The sequence below is a fragment of the Pecten maximus genome, chromosome 1 (genome assembly GCF_902652985.1).
Source record: "Pecten maximus chromosome 1, xPecMax1.1, whole genome shotgun sequence".
Classification (NCBI taxonomy): domain Eukaryota; kingdom Metazoa; phylum Mollusca; class Bivalvia; order Pectinida; family Pectinidae; genus Pecten; species Pecten maximus.
In genome coordinates, this window is record NC_047015.1 from 49,386,983 (window position 1) to 49,408,508 (window position 21,526).

General features: G+C 39.3%; 1 protein-coding gene across 1 annotated transcript in view; it reads right to left on the reverse strand.

The window, feature by feature from the left end:
- Positions 1-21,526, reverse strand: part of LOC117336794 (protein NDNF-like) — a 60,220-nt gene that overhangs the window by 35,220 nt on the left and 3,474 nt on the right. Inside the window, exon 2 of the mRNA XM_033897445.1 lies at positions 12,968-13,336. Coding sequence (XP_033753336.1) covers positions 12,968-12,987 — 20 coding nt within the window. The 5' untranslated portion in view covers positions 12,988-13,336. The remainder of the gene's footprint in view (positions 1-12,967; positions 13,337-21,526) is intronic.

The following is a 21,526-nucleotide window of genomic DNA, read 5'->3' on the forward strand; positions in this document are numbered from 1 at the left end:
CGACTCTACCTTACACTAATAACCCTTCCGACATCCAATTGTTTACAGCCCAGGCCGAGACAAGTGGCCACAATTAGTGAAATCTCACGAGAGTTCAATACATCTTTGTACTAGTATAGTAAATATGTAAATATTCTTGAATCACCAAACTGCAAAACAACATGTGAATCACTAGCTAGTCGTAACCGGTGAATCACATATAGACGTCCACCCAAAAGCGCTCCTTCGACATGACACTTTATGGGTAAACTCTTTTAAAATAAACTACGAAAACAGCATTTTGGAAATTGCAAAAGACAGCTTTTAGAGGTATTATATGGCATACAGACATGCTATGGTGAGTAGTGGTTAGTCAGGGCTATGCGACGTACATGCATATTGCATTATGCAAAAGACTTTGTCGGTGATATCGATATTGTAATAGTCATTGGCAGTACATATGTGTACAGATAGTTATCGGTCTCTGTCTCATTAGTTAGGGTAATGAGCACTGCATCAGTAATTTGAAAACATATATACCAGGCAAATAAAGACACACACACACACAGCACTAGAAGAAAATATACCATTGCAATACTAATAGAGAACAGATATGAAACTACAGACATTGTTATACTATTAGGGAATCAAGACAATACTGAGAACACTTTTATACTGATAGAGACAATATTAGTATGTACGTGTATATATAGAATTATGGGAACATTGTAATACTCTATGAGAAGGCATACCATGATAGGAACATTGTAATACTCTAGGAGGGCACATAAAATAATAGGAGCATTGTAATACTCTAGGAGGGCACATAAAATAATAGGAGCATTGTAATACTAAAGTAGAACCTATATAATACTTGGAACATTGTAACTGAAGGAGAACGGATGCAATACTGGGACCATTGTAATGCTCTAGGAGGGCGCATACAATAATACGAACATTGTAATACTCTAGGAGGGCACATACAATAATAGGAACATACTCTAGGAGAACCTTTACAATATCTGACCATTGTCATGTAAATTAAAGAACGTAGAAAACAATGAGAACATTGTTACACTAAAAGGGAGTGCAGACAATACTGGGGATAATCTAGTACATATAACCAATAGTATGACATGAGGAACTATCGCTAATAGACAGTGACTGTACACAATGTTATAAGTATACAATGTAGCGGTTTAAAGACTGTTCTCTAAGTGGAACGCACGTGCTTACGTGAAGACAGACAAACTAACGATGATTAACAAATAATCAGTAGCTCTGACGGAATAAGACAATAAAGGCATACTTCTTTGTTTAGTCTCGCACCTGTCACATTAACACGATATTTAATTGTAAAACAAACAAATCGTGCTCCATTCGTTTTCTTATTGCGTCGGTCTAGTTCGCATTTTCATGATTCAACGTTTAACTTCTATGTGTGTTTGTGTGTTTTTTTTCCAGCTTTTTCTGTGTTTCTACGTTTTGTTTTTTTTAAAACTTGTACAGACATTACACCTATTGTAAACATAAAGCTATAGGATCGTGTTGATTAGATTTTAAAAGAATCATACTGTAAGGGGAAAAGTAGTGCAAGTTTCGTGCCGATATTCCTACGTCAGGCAAAATAGTGCCAACTCTCGTGCTGCGCGGTTACTACGAACTTCAGCTTCTCAACACGTCGTCCCTAGCCGAGTGGGTGAAAAGATGTAGTTATGGCGAAAGAGGAAACATAAATTAGGTTTGTCTCATGTTGGAGCCTTCAACGATGTCTAACGATATCTTCAAGTAGTACTAGTAACTGGCGAGCCTCAGCATGAATGTCAAAACAATATCATTGATATTCGTCAGAGAAGGGCTATTGCATGCGGAAATCTGCCGTTACCTTTGTTGTCTGGCGAGAATCGTACAGTCGTAATGAGGTTTGTACGTCATCGATAAACTAACAGTCATCGCCACAATTAAAAAAAGGGTACATGGTGCTCACACGGCCGTCCTCGATCTCTGTTTCGACTACACGGAAATGACAAGGTCTGATTTAGTTCTTATGTCGCCAAAACCTAGTCTAAAGCATTAAGAACATGTTTATTGTGATCTCAAAATCTGTCTTTTCTCTATAGCTCCAGCAAGGGGGTTGGGTGTTGGGTGTGGGTGTATGTGTGTAGGTGTTGATGTGGGGTGTGGGAGGAGGTGTATGTGTGTGGGTGGGGTTGAAGTGGAGGTCAATATATTGTTTCCCCTGATATTCAGACCAATCCACCTTCTTACCTGTCTATTCACCAGTCCACGTAATGTCAAATTGACGGCCTATATTTATAAGTATTGGTATACGAATTTCATCATGCATGGATGTAAATATTGATATACAGGTATTGGTTAAGTTCGCGAGAACATGACAGTAGGTCTAAGAGGAGAGGTAGGGTGACTGATACAGGACAGGTGTTTGGGTACAGACAGTGCTCTGTCGCTAGGGACTAGTCCCTGATCGATGTTATAAGCTCAGATAAACGTAACTTATTAGCGGACACGGACAATAGTAACACTGGCCACCAATAACGCTCGGCCTTTTCATGTTTACCTCGCTAAGCTTGTCAATACGACATTAAAATTGATGACATAAAGAGTACCATCACAATCTTGCTTATCAAAATCCACCAACGTCCACAGGAAGTACATTTATATATACAAAGCTCCTAATATAGACAGTACTTAATGACTGTCGCCAGTGTTACGTATCGACTCGTGCGAGTGACGTCAAAAGTGGACAATTGTCTGACCGTTTCTTTTCTTTACAAATGATTTCTTGATAATGAAATTCAATTACTATTCTTTAAATATAGATACGAATTCAATGACAGAAGAGGTGTTATTGTTTATCATTGACCATTCCATTAGATTGGATTGTTCATTTTAGCGGCTTATAAATGCACTTTAACGCACCTTTCCGAGACTGTAGAGGACAAAGCGTATTCGATTGATCGTCATATTTTTCATCGTCATTACATGTAAATAATATATACCATATGTTGGTTTTTGGTTTGTTTTTGTTTAACGTCCTATTAACAGCCAGGGTCATTTAAGGACGTGCCAGGTTTTGGAGGTGGAGGAAAGCCGGAGTACCCGGAGAAAAACCACCGGCCTACGGTCAGTACCTGGCAACTGCCACACGTAGGTTTCGAACTCGCAACCCAGAGGTGGAGGGCTAGTGTTAAAGTGTCGGGACACCTTAACCACTCGGCCCCGCGGCCCCTGATATACCATATACACTTCAAATCGCAAACATGTACCATAAAACGACCAGACATCACTCCAGATGACACATATATAGCATAATAACATTATACTTTTTCAATGTTCCAAATCACACACCTGTACCATAACAAGATCAGACCTTGTCAACACTCCAGATTACACACCTGTACCATAACAAGATCAGACCGTGTCAACACTCCAGATTACACACCTGTACCATAACAAGATCAGACCTTGTCAACACTCCAGATTACACACCTGTACCATAACAAGATCAGACCGTGTCAACACTCCAGATTACACACCTGTACCATAACAAGATCAGACCGTGTCAGCACTCCAGACTACACACCTGTACCATAACAAGATCAGACCGTGTCATCATTCCGGACTACACACCTGTACCATAACAAGATCAGACCGTGTCAACATTCCAGACTACACACCTGTATCATAACAAGATCAGACCGTGTCAACATTTCAGATTACACAACTGAACCGTAACAAGATCAGACCGTGTCAACATTCCAGATTACACAACTGAACCGTAACAAGATCAGACCGTGTCAACACTCCAGATTACACACCTGTACCATAACAAGATCAGATCGTGTCAACACTCCAGATTACACACCTGTACCATAACAAGATCAGACCGTGTCAACACTCCAGATTACACACCTGTACCATAACAAGATCAGACCGTGTCAACACTCCAGATTACACACCTGTACCATAACAAGATCAGACCGTGTCAACACTCCAGATTACACACCTGTACCATAACAAGATCAGACCGTGTCAACATTCGAGATTACACACCTGTACTATAACAAGATCAGACCGTGTCAACATTCCAGATTACACACCTGTACCATAACAAGATCAGACCGTGTCAACACTCCAGATTACACACCTGTACCATAACAAGATCAGACCGTGTCAACATTCCAGATTACACACCTGTACCATAACAAGATCAGACCGTGTCAACATTTCAGATTACACACCTGTACAATAACAAGATCAGACCGTGTCAACACTCCAGATTACACACCTGTACAATAACAAGATCAGACCGTGTCAACACTCCAGATTACACACCTGTACCATAACAAGATCAGACCGTGTCAACATTCCAGATTACACACCTGTACCATAACAAGATCAGACCGTGTCAACATTCCAGATTACACACCTGTACCATAACAAGATCAGACCGTGTCAACATTTCAGATTACACACCTGTACAATAACAAGATCAGACCGTGTCAACACTCCAGATTACACACCTGTACAATAACAAGATCAGACCGTGTCAACACTCCAGATTACACACCTGTACCATAACAAGATCAGACCGTGTCAACATTCCAGATTACACACCTGTACCATAACAAGATCAGACCGTGTCAACATTCCAGGTTACACACCTGTACCATAACAAGATCAGACCGTGTCAACACTCCAGATTACACACCTGTAACGTAACAAGATCAGACCGTGTCAACACTCCAGATCACACACCTGTACCATAACAAGATCAGACCGTGTCAACATTCAAGATTACACACCTGTACCATAACAAGATCAGACCGTGTCAACACTCCAGATTACACACCTGTACCATAACAAGATCAGACCGTGTCAACATTCCAGATTACACACCTGTACCATAACAAGATCAGACCGTGTCAACTTTCCAGATCACACACCTGTACCGTAACAAGATCAGACCGTGTCAACACTCCAGATTACACACCTGTGCCATAACAAGATCAGACCGTGTCAACACTCCAGATTACACACCTGTACCATAACAAGATCAGACCGTGTCAACACTCCAGATTACACACCTGTACCATAACAAGATCAGACCGTGTCAACATTCCAGGTTACACACCTGTACCATAACAAGATCAGACCGTGTCAACACTCCAGATTACACACCTGTAACGTAACAAGATCAGACCGTGTCAACACTCCAGATCACACACCTGTACAATAACAAGATCAGACCGTGTCAACATTCCAGATTACACACCTGTACCATAACAAGATCAGACCGTGTCAACACTCCAGATTACACACCTGTACCATAACAAGATCAGACCGTGTCAACATTCCAGATTACACACCTGTACCATAACAAGATCAGACCGTGTCAACTTTCCAGATCACACACCTGTACCATAACAAGATCAGACCGTGTCAACACTCCAGATTACACACCTGTACAATAACAAGATCAGACCGTGTCAACACTCCAGATTACACACCTGTACCATAACAAGATCAGACCGTGTCAACACTCCAGATTACACACCTGTACCATAACAAGATCAGACCGTGTCAGCACTCCAGATTACACACCTGTACCATAACAAGATCAGACCGTGTCAACACTCCAGATTACACACCTGTACCATAACAAGATCAGACCATATAACTTGTCAGTACCCGAGATAAAAGCTAAAAAGCCTGGCGGATATTGAATGGATGTTGCTATGTATTTTGGAAGGAACGTGTTAAAGGAGAAACCGACATTTTTGTCGGAAGGGAAAAGTCTGTCGGTACACAGTTCGGGCGATAAGACACTTGACGTGTCAGTTACACGCGTAACACAGATCTCACTGATAACCAAAGCACTGATAACGAAAAAACCGGCGTGTCAATCCGCGCAAGTTTACAAAGAAAGTAGTCCTAAATCCAGACTTTCATTTTTAGAATAAACAGGCAAATAGCATCAACATGATATTTGACCTATCGCTGACTGAAATACGGCAGCCCGAACATTGCATCTATCAAGAAATCGTACGTCATCTATTGAAACGAAAACTCATACGCACACACGCTAAGTCTCAAAATTGGTCTAAAGTTAATCAAATATTTTTCTAACAATATTTAAATAGTTGAAAATAGCAGTAACTTTTTTTTGCAATTGGCTTTTATTAGTTTTTCATTCAATAAAGGATGTACCCCAGAAAGATACCATGCCAAGCAAGTGACAAGGCCAATTACACAGCACCTACAACATTTACCATTAACGCTTTTCATTAAAGACAGCTTCGTTTAATAATGAAATAATTTAAACCTAAACATTTTTTCGAAACCTGGCAGTCTTGTTTGATGTTTGGAGCTCATAAGATAGAGAAGAAGAGGAGCGTATCGAGGCAGGGAGAGAGTGATAACAAGTCTGGCGTGGTAAGCTGCCGGTGACCATCACACCGAATCCCAAACGAGGCGGGCGTACTAATGGCCGGGAAGCTGGTCCCAGATGTTCTCTGGCCTGACAAGATAACCAGACTAAACTTGTCCTTTCATCAAGTTATACTAATTACCCAGCCACACTTACGTACCGAGAATACCTATTCTAAACAGCTTATCTGTGCTTTTCTTAATTGAACATTTGAGTCATTGCACTATCCGGGTAATCTATGGTTGCTGTACCTACCCTCGTGTACTCTAAACTTAAATTCTAATACTTAATCCAATCACACCACTCAATAAACACAAATACAAACCTATTTGTAGCAGTCCGTCTATATATATCGCTGGAACGTAGTTCGAGTCGCCCCGGGTCCTTGATAATGCTCAAATTACTTCCGTTTAAAAAAGCGGGAGTGACTCTTCTTTCTACAATCCTTTGAAAACTTTCACACTTCCACGAAATCAAACAGTTTTCAAACAGTAAAGTTCTGAAGATTTGCTTTACCTTATAGTAGAGTTTTAAATTCTAAAATTTAAATCCAACAGTCGCGAACGAAATTATATAATATGTCGCCTCCTGTTGTAAGAGAGTTGTAAACCTTCATGAAAGGCAATGCAGCTATAGTCATTCAGCTTTTTCTTCAAAAATATAAAACACATCTCAACGACTGCTAAGTAGCCTTTCGGCGGAAATGTTTAGTCCATAAAGGTCCTTTGTGGCACCAACAGTGTATCTGATAATTGTATAATTACAAAACTGGACGGAACGCACAGGAAACCGTGTCTTAATCTAGAATGGGCAATAAGCAGCATTACGTTTCATTGTCGTAGTAGTAATGGACATAAAGTCGACTTTATATAGCCAGCGTCATTGGTTGTCTATCATGATTGATTGACAATCGATAGAATTTCCTCAGTAAATGCAATTCATGAATGGAAGTACGACCATGCCAGATATATGGAAATATATTACTCCGCGGTAATACATATGTGTGTTGGAGTTGATGTAGGCAGACCGGGAAAGATGTGGGTTGACGGGGGCTGGAGAATGGGAATTATGGAGGATAGGCTCGTAAAATCTTAAAAGGTACGGGGCTTCCATTTCATATTCATTGTTCGCAAGGTGTCGGTAATGAATAACGACTGAGTTTTGACCAATGGTACTGACGCCGGAATGGATAATGGAGGCGAGATTATGGGTTGGTCCAGGCACGCCGCACGCGAATGTCTCTGGCCAAGGATAGGTACCGGAGTATACAGTCATATGACTCATGGTTTTCCTAATTGTTGCTAAGAAATGTGACGCATCCTTGGAAATCTTACAGTATTGATTAGGTTCGGACAGATGCTTACATTACAACTCGTGTAACAGACGGCTTTCCGGAACCACTGGACAGGCTAAAGTCCAAGCCGTCTTTAAAGGACCACACCATATCAGCCTACCAGACACCACCAAATAGACTGTTGCCTCTACTAGGTTACCGGAAACGATGGAAAGGCTGAGGTCCAAGCCGTCTTTATAGGACCACATGTTAAACTGGAACCACATCAGCCTACCGGACGCCACCGAATAGACTGTTGCCCCTACTAGGTTACCGGAAACGCTGGAAAGGCTGAGGTCCAAGCCGATCTAGTGGGATCTATGATACATTGGAACCACATCGGCTTACACGAACCACCCAATAGACTGGTGTCCCTAATAGCTTACCGGAAACGCTGGAAAGGCTGAGGTCCGAGCCGTCTTTATAGGACCACACCATATCAGCCTACCGGACACCACCAGATAGACTGTTACCTCTACTAGGTTACCGGAAACGCTGGAAAGGCTGAGGTCCAAGCCGATCTAGTGGGATCCATGATACAATGGAACCACATCGGCTTACAGGAACCACCCGATAGACTGGTGTCCCTAATAGCTTACCGGAAAAAGACAAAATGGCTGAGACAATCGTTGCAGTCAACCTTCCAGGTCTTCGGTCGTTAATGTGGGTAGTGATCGACATCAATAACGGTCGCCACATGTGGCAAAGGAAACGCCCACCCTTTTATAGAAAAATCAGGTTTGCAGCTAGTTTTGCACGATTATGCCCCTGTTAAATGTTTCCAAATTTTTTATTAGAAGCTTTAAAAGTTTATACATAACACCTGCGTTTTGCATTTTTACATATATTGCAATACATTAAGTTGTATCCAGGGAGCATGTCTTCGTTTAATTATTGTTTAACATAAAGCCGAGATTTCCACAAGCTGTCATTAAAAAGATATGTGTATACTTTCCTCGTGGTTTTGGTTAACGACCTTTTCGTTTTCAATACAATCAATAAGAAAATGGATTAATACCAGCAATAAGCTTGTTCCTAAATCCGTCAACTTTTACTTTGTAATGTACAATGTCTATGTATATTCATGATTGAATACAAAATATACTACAGCTAAAAGTATAAACAATACGTAAAACCACTGTTAATGGTGTTAAAGGGACTATATGGTTAGAAAACACTATGAGAAAATTATATAAAACGTCAATTTTTCTATGAGTATGTTACAAAACTAACACTTTGTGTTAATTACAAAAATTAAAAGTCACTGCAACCATTTATGACATATATCTAAAAAATAAAGAATGTAAACATTGCGGTCTCGATCTAATTAATAAATTACCGCTCGTAACCTGAATTCTACAATTCCTGAGGTTGAAATCTAAGGTAATAGTCCCTTTAACATCAGGATTTTGAAAAAAAGGATTTAACCATCCAATATTAATTTGTGAATATAAAAGACTTATTTATTTGTGAAGTGAAGGTCTTTAGATTGACTGAAATGCATATCAAGAGTCATGTTTAACAAAATATACCTATGTTCAGCGTCTGTTGTGTATCCTGTATGTAATCTGTGACGTAATCGATAATAAAGTGATATGATAATATAAAGACTTGTTCGATGTACTTCATTTACACGGGTTCAACAATTCTATCGCTTGTGTCATAGTAATTGAAAAATATTCCGGAACGCGTTGCCAGGGTCTCGCTTCTAGATACTATTGATCTTTCAAATGGTTCTAAATATATATTGATAACTTGTTGAAAAGCAATTATAATTTAAAATTATTAACAGGAAATCAACAATCCAACAAACAAAAACCAATAAAACATATCAAAAAAGAAGAGAACCCCACCAAAAAAAGACTATCATTCGATGTTATAAGTTAGCTTTAACAGGTTGATGTGTTTATCGAAGTTAATGATAATTTAAAATGCAGGTTATTAGATATATCTATTAGTTCACACTTATTAGCGGGAAACCTTTTAAATACAGAGAGAGATGCAAGCTATCAAGGGAGAGCTTCTGAACTGACTGTCCATTACGTGATCAAATGAAAACAATTTGTAATTTAATATAACTATAAATGATGGAACAAAAGCAAGTAAAAAACAAAAAACAAAAAAAAAAAAAAATAATTCCCTGTCATTCAGGATGGTGACTAGTTAATCTATACCAAGTGTCGACTAGTGGTCAGAGCAAGTAGGTGCTTGTCGGTTCGGATGTATTTTTTTTCTCAAACAGAGTATAAGCTGACGAGTCCTAAGTGAACAATTCGGCAGAGCTGTCACACAGTTGATGTCTGTGGACTTCAGTGTTGTTTTTTTTGTGTATGGGATTTCTTCGATGTCGTTCAACTAAACATATTATCTAAAGCGGCTAGCTGATCCGCATTTAACGTCGTATTGATACTAAGGCTCAGGATCTCTGATGAACAAACAGAATGACCAGTCCAGGCTTGACCAGTCCAGATTTTCTGACCATAGCAGACGATTGTGACGACTGTATATCTCAGTGATTGATGGGGCTACGATAATTGCCAGTCGGCCGTTTAGACAGACCCATCGATTGCATAGACATCGCTAGGACATCGGCACTGACCTCCAGCCAGATACTGCGGATGACCAATGCAATCCAAGACCAATGCAGTGTTGGAATAAAACGCGACTAGGAAAAAAAATCACTGGAATATCATGTTTTTTGTTGTTAGTGCTAGCTTGTTCTCAAAGAAAGCAAGCCAGGCTTAAACAAAATACGCATACCAACTGTCAAGGTACTGGTAGGGGTAAAAATGCACTCCAATTTACTGGTTAGTAACTAATTGAATACATCTAAAAATCACTTATTAAAACACAAAAATGCCGTACTCTTCTGATAAATTACCGCGGCAAAGAAGTTTATAATTGTAGCAAAGCGGTTGGGCACTTTGTAGCCAAGCCACCTGTTCGCGGTAGCTACCAAGGTCAGCAGCGAGCGGTGAGCCAACAGAACCTTTAGGCTTACAGGGCATAGGTCCTTATAAACAATATAAACTTTAATATGATAGCTACGTCATCCAGTGTGATTCCTGTAAGATAATGGAAATTCGTTGGCCATCTGGCAAGGCCTGTCCGCGCGTACGCTAAGGAACAATAAGGTGCCTGGAGTATTCAACACCACAACACTACGCTATCCGATGGTGTTCTGATTGAACACCAAAAAATATATAGGAGAGAGACATCATCCCGGTTATACAAATTAACATTATCTAATATTATTTATGCTAACTAAGCAATGAGATATTCCAATTGATAAGATTTTGTAACGAATGCAAAAATTCAAATTTTTGAAAAAAAATACATCAATTGTCGTATTTAGACACAAATTGTACCATTTTTGCTCCCGGTATCACCAACGTCCCTTGATTTAAGTAAATCCTTAAAATTCAAAATATCTCATATGAAAGCATTATCAATATTATTCTAGAAGAGATATCTTAGTTAGGGAACTCCTTTAATTATGTTATATTTTTTATGGAAAGTTCAAAGTTAAAAAAATATTGCGCCAACTCTATTTTTTTCAACAAAGTTATTGTTGTTTTTTATTATTTTTTTTTTTAATTTCACATAACAATAGAGCTTTAGCAAATCAATAGTCATTGCAAGAAAAATATATTGATTTGAGCGATTATGTTTAAAATATTCCGATTTCCAATCAAGTCACATCAAATCGGCGAATAGAAAGTCAAACCTCCGGGAAACGGAAGCTGACTGGGCATGAACACCTCGTTATTGACCAATAATAGACTAATCATGACTACCTTCTCGGATAATTGGACCAGCACATCGTAGACAATTACCCCAGTCATTATAAGTTGCCCGTGTATATATATCTGCACATTGGACAGTGAGCAGGTGTTAGTTCCAACTCCGCTATAAGCCTTTACTGGCGGTTGTTGATTCTGCTATGCACTGTATTCGTTTTATGAAGAATTTTTACAGTGAAAATAAACTATAATCGCCATTTTATTTGTTTGTACTTGAGAGATGATAATCTGTTCCTGGTTGTCGATAACAACTCAAAAGAAATCTCGCATCTAATCTACAACAAATATCATCTATACAAACATTCTCTACAGTACACTCACTCGGAACTATTTCAACTTTAACACGCACATATTATATAGAGCATAAAGGCAATATATATATACATGTGGAAGATACAGCTGCTGTCGAACTTCGAAAAGATTAAAAACTAACACATAGGAAAATTGAAAGCATTTGTAAATATGGTAAAGATAGTATCTACGGAGTGTATTGGCATCCTGGGCGATGTCTCTCTGTCTGTTTCTACTGTTCGGAACTCACATTGACACCGAGTGTTTACATAGTCGTGGTGTGCCGGTCTATCGCTTAAACGAAAACAATCGCGGCAACTCGGTGTGCGAGAGTGTAAGCCATGTATACCAATCACCTGGCCCGCTGTGCCACCATCATACGTTATACTGTAGTCAATATATTGTTACAGAGCGTTTTGTAGTTTCTCCCGTTCCTATAAGATGCCCAGATTCAGAACCAGGGAGATGCCAGTTCCCAATCAACCGTGCAAGTTGTACAGCGAAACCACAGTCGTCAAGTGGTGAAAAAGCAGGCCACAACACTATCAAGTTATTGCCCTCTCTGGACGGAAGACTATAAGTCCTTGCTATAGTCCTTGTGTGCTTTTTTTATTAATAAGTTTTCGCAATGCTTGTTGAGAATGCATCTCAAAACAGATCTGAATATAGCTAATGAAAAAGCTGAACAAACGGATTCCTCTTATGAAACAGGTTCCATAATCCATTAAACTAGAAGATAGTGTATCTATATATGAGATACAGACCCCTCTAGTGGAGATAGAATACAATGTCTGCGTACAAAAGATAAGGTCCCATCAGATAACACAACGAAATGTAGTTTGCTTCCTTCTGTTCCGTTTCATTGTGTCAATGAAGGGTAAATGCTTGAAAAAACACAATATAAAAAAGTCTAGAAAATAAAAAAAAATAAAAAAAAATATTTGGGTAATTTGTTTCAATATCAACTTCTTAGTTTACACGTGGGCATTGCGAGGACACGGCTATCTGCGCGTGATTGTTTAAAACACAGCCTACACGTGCAACAGTATACCAACAGGGGGATAATGTCTATGGTTAATCCGTGTGAAATGCATATCAAAGAATTCTTACCTCAGAACATCAGCCGGCATTTCGTGTGTAGAAGACAGCGAGTAAATCCCACATCGACCACTTTATATGAGGCATGGTTGTTCATTATTAAGGCAAGCCGTCCTTAATTTCGTGTAGAAATACAACCCACAAGAAATTGAGACAGAATCCGACTTCATTGCGCGTGCGTGCTGAGGCACCAATCCACGTGATGCAGTTTTGATTTGTGTGATGGATTATCTAGGGACGATCTGAAAGTGACATGAAGCCATGACGTTTGTAATAGGATAGTCGATGTCCTCTCCGGGGCACGTCCGAACAAGCTTTATGTGTATGATCCCAAAGTGACCGTCTCGACGTCTGGTTTTGTCCTCAGAGACCGGCGTAATTCTGTAACATTCGATATCATAAAGGATGGTCATTTATGAATGAATTTAATATCAACGACGACAATTTCATTCATAAATGCATCTGTAAGTTAGATGCTGGATCCCGGGATTGGCATAGAGGCAAACAGATCGGTCTGTTTATTGGGTTAGTGTCGTAATCGCGAAGACAAGATCTTGGCCGGTAGCAGTGGTTGAAGATGGAACAGCAGCTGATAAAGTTAGGATGTGCAAAAAACACGTGTGTATCGGGTTACTGGGGCCGCCTTGGAAACATAAAAACTGGGCAAACGGTAGATTAAACTTTGAATAAATCAATGGCTCATACAGTTTTAATGTCAGAGAAATATATTGTCAAGTATTTTCTTTCAATTAAAAGAATACAGCGAGGAAGGAAGGAGAGAGGGGGTGACGAATAGATATCGACAAACAAGTATTAGACATACGAAAATAATCTCTTTATATAAAAATATCACAGAGCAGGAAATATCATTGCACAAACAACAAGATATGTTAATAATATTTACTGGTTTTTGTTTATATATCAGTAAAACGAAAATCAAATCAACATCCGACTACAAGTCCATGTTTTTCCAATACGGTTGAATGTCGATTGGAATTTCAAGGTTCCCATTTCAATTATTTATTTAATTGGCGGAAATGATATTCGTCCATTGTCTTAGTTATTATGATTAAATCAAACCAAATCAAATGAAAGCATCAATCTGATATCGACATTTGCATTTAGACACTCTCCCACAGAGGAATGATTACAATCGTCATGTAATACGTAACGTTGACTGATTTTGACTGGAGCTCTTCATTGATCAGAGGTGCATACAAGTGCAGGACGACTTAGCGAATCCCTAGGGATCCACGGCTCCAGCGTTCTGTGTGGGCGGGGACAGACATGATCACTGAATCTTTATACATATAGTAAGCGAGTGAAATTAGAGGAAGATGCGTCCTAAACGAATATGACTCCAAAGTCACTACCGGCCAGGGCAAGTCCTAACAAAGGCCATTGTATGATGATTATGTTTCTTTGTAATGGCCGATAGCTCAGCAACAACAAAGAGGAAATCGGGGATTCCGTGACTCAAATTACTCCAATGAACTGACAATATAAATCCCTCGATTCGTAATATACAATATCAGTGGTTACCCTACTTTGTGGCCAGCGATCCGGAACAGACCGTATCCTTAATTGAACCCAATTCTGGTTTACTGTGTTCCGACACGGATAGTCACGATACCGCGTAATGGACTTACATATCCAGTGTCATTTCGCACCGTAAACCACGATCTTATTTCAAAATATGTTTTATTATAAATTCATACTTTCCCATGCCTATCATATTTAAAAGATTAAACAACAGCCGTAAATCATTTAATCGTGAGTTTGGTCTTTATACAATGATAGCATAACGAGAATATATGTGGCTTAGTTTTAATATAGCATTCGCTTTCAAAGGCGGGTTCGAATGACATGGGATATCTACCTGTACGGATGAGCCGGATTTATTAAGACGTCTTATCAGATAATTTATTTGAACTTCCGGTTCAGTCAGACTCGAAATCTTTTTTCTCTCTTTATATTAGATATGTGATTTTACGCAAATGATCTCGAACTATGACAATAAATGTTGGTTTGGTATTACAAAGGGTGTAGGCTCTCATAAAAGCCAGTGTATACGCGAGCTCCTGGTACGCAGCCGAAACCGGAAGTGCAAACGGTGCTGTAATCTTAAATTTGAGTCTAAAAGTGCAAATAATCTCGAAATACCAGAAACGATCTAAAATCAAGATGATTACAGTATGTCTGTAAAATAACAAATGCAAACTTTAAAAAAATGTATATCTATGTCAATAACTTATCTAAAGTTGAGACCTAGCCATGCTCCAGGGCAGAACAGGATAACACGTTCAAGTGCTTAACGGCCATATCAGGACTCTTTGCAGCACAATTCTCTACTACTGCTAAATAGAATATAATAACTCTACACGGTCCGGCCAAATTATCATTATTTTATGGGAATAATATTTAAATTCATTGCATAAGATTGCATTGTAATCGGCTGATAACGCAGGATTGCATACAAATCGTTTGACATTGCTTTGAGATGACATCGTCTAATAACCCTACCGGGTGATATCCGTCCTCATCTCTCCTATTGTCCCTAATTACATCCCTGGTTTATTACTCAAGCCAATAACTATAAACAAGGCTGATTTCTGGGGTAGACAGGGATATCGTCAATGTAATCTTTACAATATTTTGTATGTTAGCACGTAAAAATTTACTGTAGTTTTATCAAATCTACTGGAAAATGATATCACTTTACTATTTTTCTCGATAACTTGTCTGGAGATGAACGATATAACGGATCTGCTTGTATATGTACCAGGCTCTGCATTTCCTGCACAGCAATATATCCTATGTACGATATGAAACATTCAGTCTGCCTGCATTCGCCTAAAAGTTTATCGTGGTTTTTAGTAAGATTGTATTTACTTTATAATGGTTTTGAAAGTTTTTGAGATATGGTTTATAAAAGTCATTTCAATCAGATTTAATGTGTCTCATTTTCATAACTTTTTCAATCTTTCATGTCGTACAAGTATATATGCAATGCATAATATATTGCAAGGATGTTCACATCTGTCTGTTTATGTACTAGATCAACCAAATTGTACTTAAAGCTTAACCAGTTCATTATCGTTGAGGTAAGGCTGTTGTTTCTGTCGAGGACTAACTACATTGCATCTTGTTGAAGGACGATCGTTAATGCTCTTTTGGCAAAAGTAACCCACACCTTGTTGAAAGCAAGCCACGGTTTCTATCGATGACAAGCTAGACCACACCTTGGTGAAGGGAAGGCAGGTCTTTGATTCCGGGGACAAACAAGACGTTTACAGAAGGTCATTGATGTTCCCCTAGGCTAACTAACCAACACTTTAATGAAGTAAGGTCAATGTTTCTCTCGATGACAAACTAACCAACACTTTAATGAAATAAGGCCGATGTTTCTCTCGATGACTACACCTTGCTGAAGGCGGGTTGTTGTTTATCTCAAGGACAAACTAGACCACACCTGCCTGAAGGCGATTGGTGTTTCTCTCAAGGACAAACTAGACCACACCTTGTTTAAGGCGGCTTGTTGTTTCTCTCAAGGACAAACTAGCCCACATCTTGTTGAAGGCGGGCTGTTGTTTCTCCCAAGGACAAACTAGACCACACCTTGCTGAAGGCGGGTTGTTGTTGTTCTCAAGGGCTAACTAGACCACACCTTGTTTAAGGCGGATTGTTGTTTCTCCCAAGGACAAACTAGACCACAACTCGCTGAAGGCGGGTTGTTGTTGTTCTCAAGGACAAACTAGACCACACCTTGTTTAAGGCGGCTTGTTGTTTCTCCCAAGGACAAACTAGACCACACCTTGTTTAAGGCGGGTTGTTGTTGTTCTCAAGGACAAACTAGACCACACCTTGTTTAAGGCGGGTTGTTGTTTCTCCCAAGGACAAACTAGACCACACCTTCCTGAAGGCGGCTTGTTGTTTCTCTCAAGGACAAACTAGACCACACCTTGCTGAAGGCGGCTTGTTGTTTCTCTCAAGGACAAACTAGACCACACCTTGCTGAAGGCGGGCTGTTGTTTCTCCTAAGGACAAACTAGCCCACACCTTGTTTAAGGCGGGTTGTTGATTCTCTCAAGGGCTAACTAGACCACACCTTGTTTAAGGCGGCTTGTTGTTTCTCCCAAGAACAAACTAGACCACACCTTGCTGAAGGCGGGTTGTTGTTGTTCTCAAGGACAAACTAGACCACACCTTGTTTAAGGCGGGTTGTTGTTTCTCCCAAGGACAAACTAGCCCACACCTTGCTGAAGGCGGGTTGTTGTTTCTCCCTAGGACAAACTAGACCACACATTGCTGAAGGCGGGTTGTTGATTCTCTCAGGGACTAACTAGACCACACCTTGTTTAAGGCGGGTTGTTGTTTCTCTCAAGGACAAACTAGACCACACCTTGCTGAAGGCGGATTGTTGTTGCTCCCTAGGACAAACTAGACCACACCTTGCTGAAGGCGGATTGTTGTTGCTCTCAAGGACAAACTAGACCACACCTTGCTGAAGGCGGATTGTTGTTGCTCTCAAGGACTAACTAGACCACACCTTGTTTAAGGCGGGTTGTTGTTGTTCTCAAGGACAAACTAGACCACACCTTGTTTAAGGCGGGTTGTTGTTTCTCCCTATGACTAACTAGACCACACCTTGTTTAAGGCGGGTTGTTGTTCTCAAGGACAAACTAGACCACACCTTGTTTAAGGCGGGTTGTTGTTGCTCCCTAGGACTAACTAGACCACACCTTGCTGAAGGCGGCTTGTTGTTTCTCCCAAGGACAAACTAGACCACACCTTGTTTAAGGCGGGTTGTTGTTGCTCCCTAGGACTAACCAGCTCGATCTGGACACTTTAAGTGGATGCGCTTCACTTGCTCTGCCTCATTAGTCGGGAGGGGGCCATGTTGATAGGGTACTTCCACGTGATCCGTACAGTGCCTCCCCTAACAGACACCATGTACTGGCAATGCTAATGGCCGACAACGAACACGTATGTATACGGTCTTGTTTGGCCACATCAATCAGGGCACAGCAAGGGGAGGTCTGCGGCCTGTTCTTTTAATCGGTTTGACATTGGCTATAATATCTCATCACTATCTCAACATACGCCAATAAAATCTGTCTAATTCCCCCAGGCTCTGCTTCCAATCATGTGTTTTTGAAACCATAAGGTGAAACTAAATAGAAAGGGTCCTTTAGGCAAGAAGATTTGGTACCCATAAAAACAATTTCATTACTCATAATTAGCAAAGCAATGGTTTCGTGGAGGGTAATTATAGAAACAAATGCATATAAATGCTGTGAACTTGGCTAGCCGTCTGTAATGAGGACGTTTACAAGGTTTTAGGAACATTCTGTTGATTACAATACTGAAATTTACTTTTTATACACACTACGTATGCTAATGATATAAAGTAGTTATAATTATTTTTCATTAGGTTAAAAATGCTAAGATGTTATTTTCCAGTCGAACTCCTGTCATATAATGGGCATTTGGTCTATCTTAAATGAAGAGCATAACGAAAACACGGTGATTGTTTCTGACATTCAGGTTGATGTCTAATACTGAGAACATTGCCATAGGCTTTCGTCATACAAAGTTATGCTGAATCAACTGTACGCTTAAACCTGTATACTGTATACTTATATATATAGCGGGCTAAATATTTCGCGGTTGTTCCAGTTGGACCTAGTTTATGGGTAATAGTTTTCGCGTAACAACGCATTGTAAACATTCTGCAGTTAGTGTAAATATTCGCTTGGTAATTATTTTCGCACTATTTTAAATGACCACGCATACAGCCAAATTAAATGCCCACGAATATTACCAACTCTACAAAACCAGACACGATAAAGTACATCTGTCTATATCTGACACAAAGGGACAATTGCATGACGAAATAATGACACAAGACAATGAACCTCAACAAAAGGATACACATGTCTTTCATTGTGTTACTGAATATGATTTAATAAACACATTTCACTGCCAAAGTACGTTAGATAGTGACTGTGAGGTTGTGAGTTATACATTATTTAATAGTACACAACAAATTACATTATACATATATATGTATATGGTTTATTACAGACAGAAGAGGATTTGGAAAGCACGTGTTGATGGCCAGCGAAGGAGGGAGGAAACAATTATTTAAATGAAGGTATACATAGAGGAGAATGAAGAGGAATGCTAGCATAGTTGATGAGGAGAAGCCATGATGATTGAACGATGAGATGAAGAGATGAATGTATGGGTGGATGGACTGAGGAAATAAAATAGGAAGGGTAAATTGAATTAAGAGAATTGGCATTATAGAAAAAAAAATGAAATTATTTCACGGCTGAAAAAAGATGATTGGATAAGGGCTACTTAGAGGAACAGGCGATAAAACTTGATGGCATAGAAAGAAAAGAAATAATGAAATAAAAATAGAATGGTAGACGAACGGACAACAAAACCATGCATCTGAGGGACGAGAAGAGAAGAGAGAGAGACGGGAAGATAGAAGACAATTCACGTTGGATAGACGAGATGACATATGACTATGTAGAACTAAGGCTCCCAGTGTATGTAAAATCAAAGGAAAGAGGAGACGTTATATACGGATATGTGAGAGTTAGAGGAAGTCCCTGAAGTGCCAGGTCTTATTCTTCATCTATGAGGGCAGCTATTTGTAAATCTATCAAATCCTAGTAATGTCATGTTATCAAAGTATTCCACGGGGAGAATTACCACGAAACTTATCGGGAACAAAATAGATAATGCTTTCTATATGATCACCAACTCTGTTTGAATCTTCTGTCAAATCCTAGCAATGTGATGTCATCAAAGTGTTAGCCATGACTAATTACCGGAAATGAAGAACGAAAGAAAATATTAGGGAATACAAGAAAAAAATAGGAGCGAAAGTAAACAAAACCTAAAAACCTTAACGATATTAAGAGAAAGGAGAACGAGAGTGAAATGATATGAACAGGAAAGAACGTGATACGGAGTATGAAGGACGGAAGGCATGCCTTTTCTTGAGAAAGCAACGAGAAAGTAAATCTCTAAGAGCAAGCAAGGGGTGATTGGAGTTTTCTTTATGTGAAAAGGTCAACAAAACTAAGTAAATCGTCAGGTGTTTTCATAACTCGAAGTAAAACTGATGGGTTTAACGGTAATTACGGCCGTCGTTGACGTAGCAATCGCAATGAAATAGATATTGCAGTTAAGAGGGATCTATTACCTGTTATCAATGCGTTATCTGCAGGGTCTTTTTGGATGATACTTGGGAAATTTACATGTATATTATTTGCAGATGGGCTACACAATCTCAATGGGAAAGAGTGGTGCTAATGTTTCAGGATTTATACATACTGATTAAGTGGCAATTGGCATATTAAGATTGTAATATATACCGTTTTATGATTGCTTTAATCTCTTATTTTTATGTCTTGTCCAAGACTTACACAACATGTTTTTCTTATTTTGCTTTTAACACTTTAATTTTAATTATTACCAGCTACGAAACAGATTTCCATTAATTCCTGCTCATTTGTAATATCAAAACATCCTTTGTTATTTCAAAATCAACTTCAAACGAGTATTGTGTCTTTCATACCCCAGTTTAAATAATAAGAACTACAAAAAGATTTTCCTGTTATTCTAACTAATTTGTAATATCAAAACATCCGTTTTTATCGTGAAATCAACATTAATATTTAATCATACGGAATTGCTCAATTCGTTGAAGAACATTATAGTATATTGACTAACCAATTATATACATCAAAGGAAAGCAGGACTGATATATCCGCGATCTTAGGTTGATGGGATGATGTCGTAGTTGCCTTACGTCAAAATAAAAGCACTTTTTTCGGACAGGGTGGATGTGTTATAGCAATGTTGTGAGAGGTGTAAACGTCATACGGTGATGTCTCTCATAAACGTTTCGACACTGCCCAGTCTCTCTCAGAGGTAAACATCACGCCTTCCTCATCAGGTAAACCTTAAACTACATGTTTAAATAGGGATAAGATGACGACACTCTACAGCATTCTTGTATTAAATGCATTTTCTTTTTAAACATATAGTACTCGGCAATTTTGGTGATAGAAGCACGCACTTTGTAGAACTACGTCAAGAATGTGAGGAGATGCAATTAATGTGACGAGTGACGTTAGGAATGAAAGTATTCAGACTTTGAGGAATTCGGGGTGTACTGGGCATTTCGCTGGAGTCAGGGTGGAGTACCGACAGTTCATTGTACCCCATATCAGTCAGGTTGTATTGGAGGAAAACGAATATCAACTTTATTAAACGTTGTCAACTTCAACCTCATTAAATCATATGATGGCAGGGACGATCTTCCGGCGACGGGCTGCCGGCGTCGGTAAACATCGCGAGATAACTGTGCTTACCGTAGCTACTCTAGCCGTGAAACGATGTAAACAAACAGCATTGACAGCTATACCATGTTCCGTCCAACACAAGTATGATGAAACTTCCTTGTCGATTGCATTGTTTCATTTGTTAGTCATTTCTCTCATCTTAACTTTAACAGCTTATTTATATGTAAATTATATATCATAT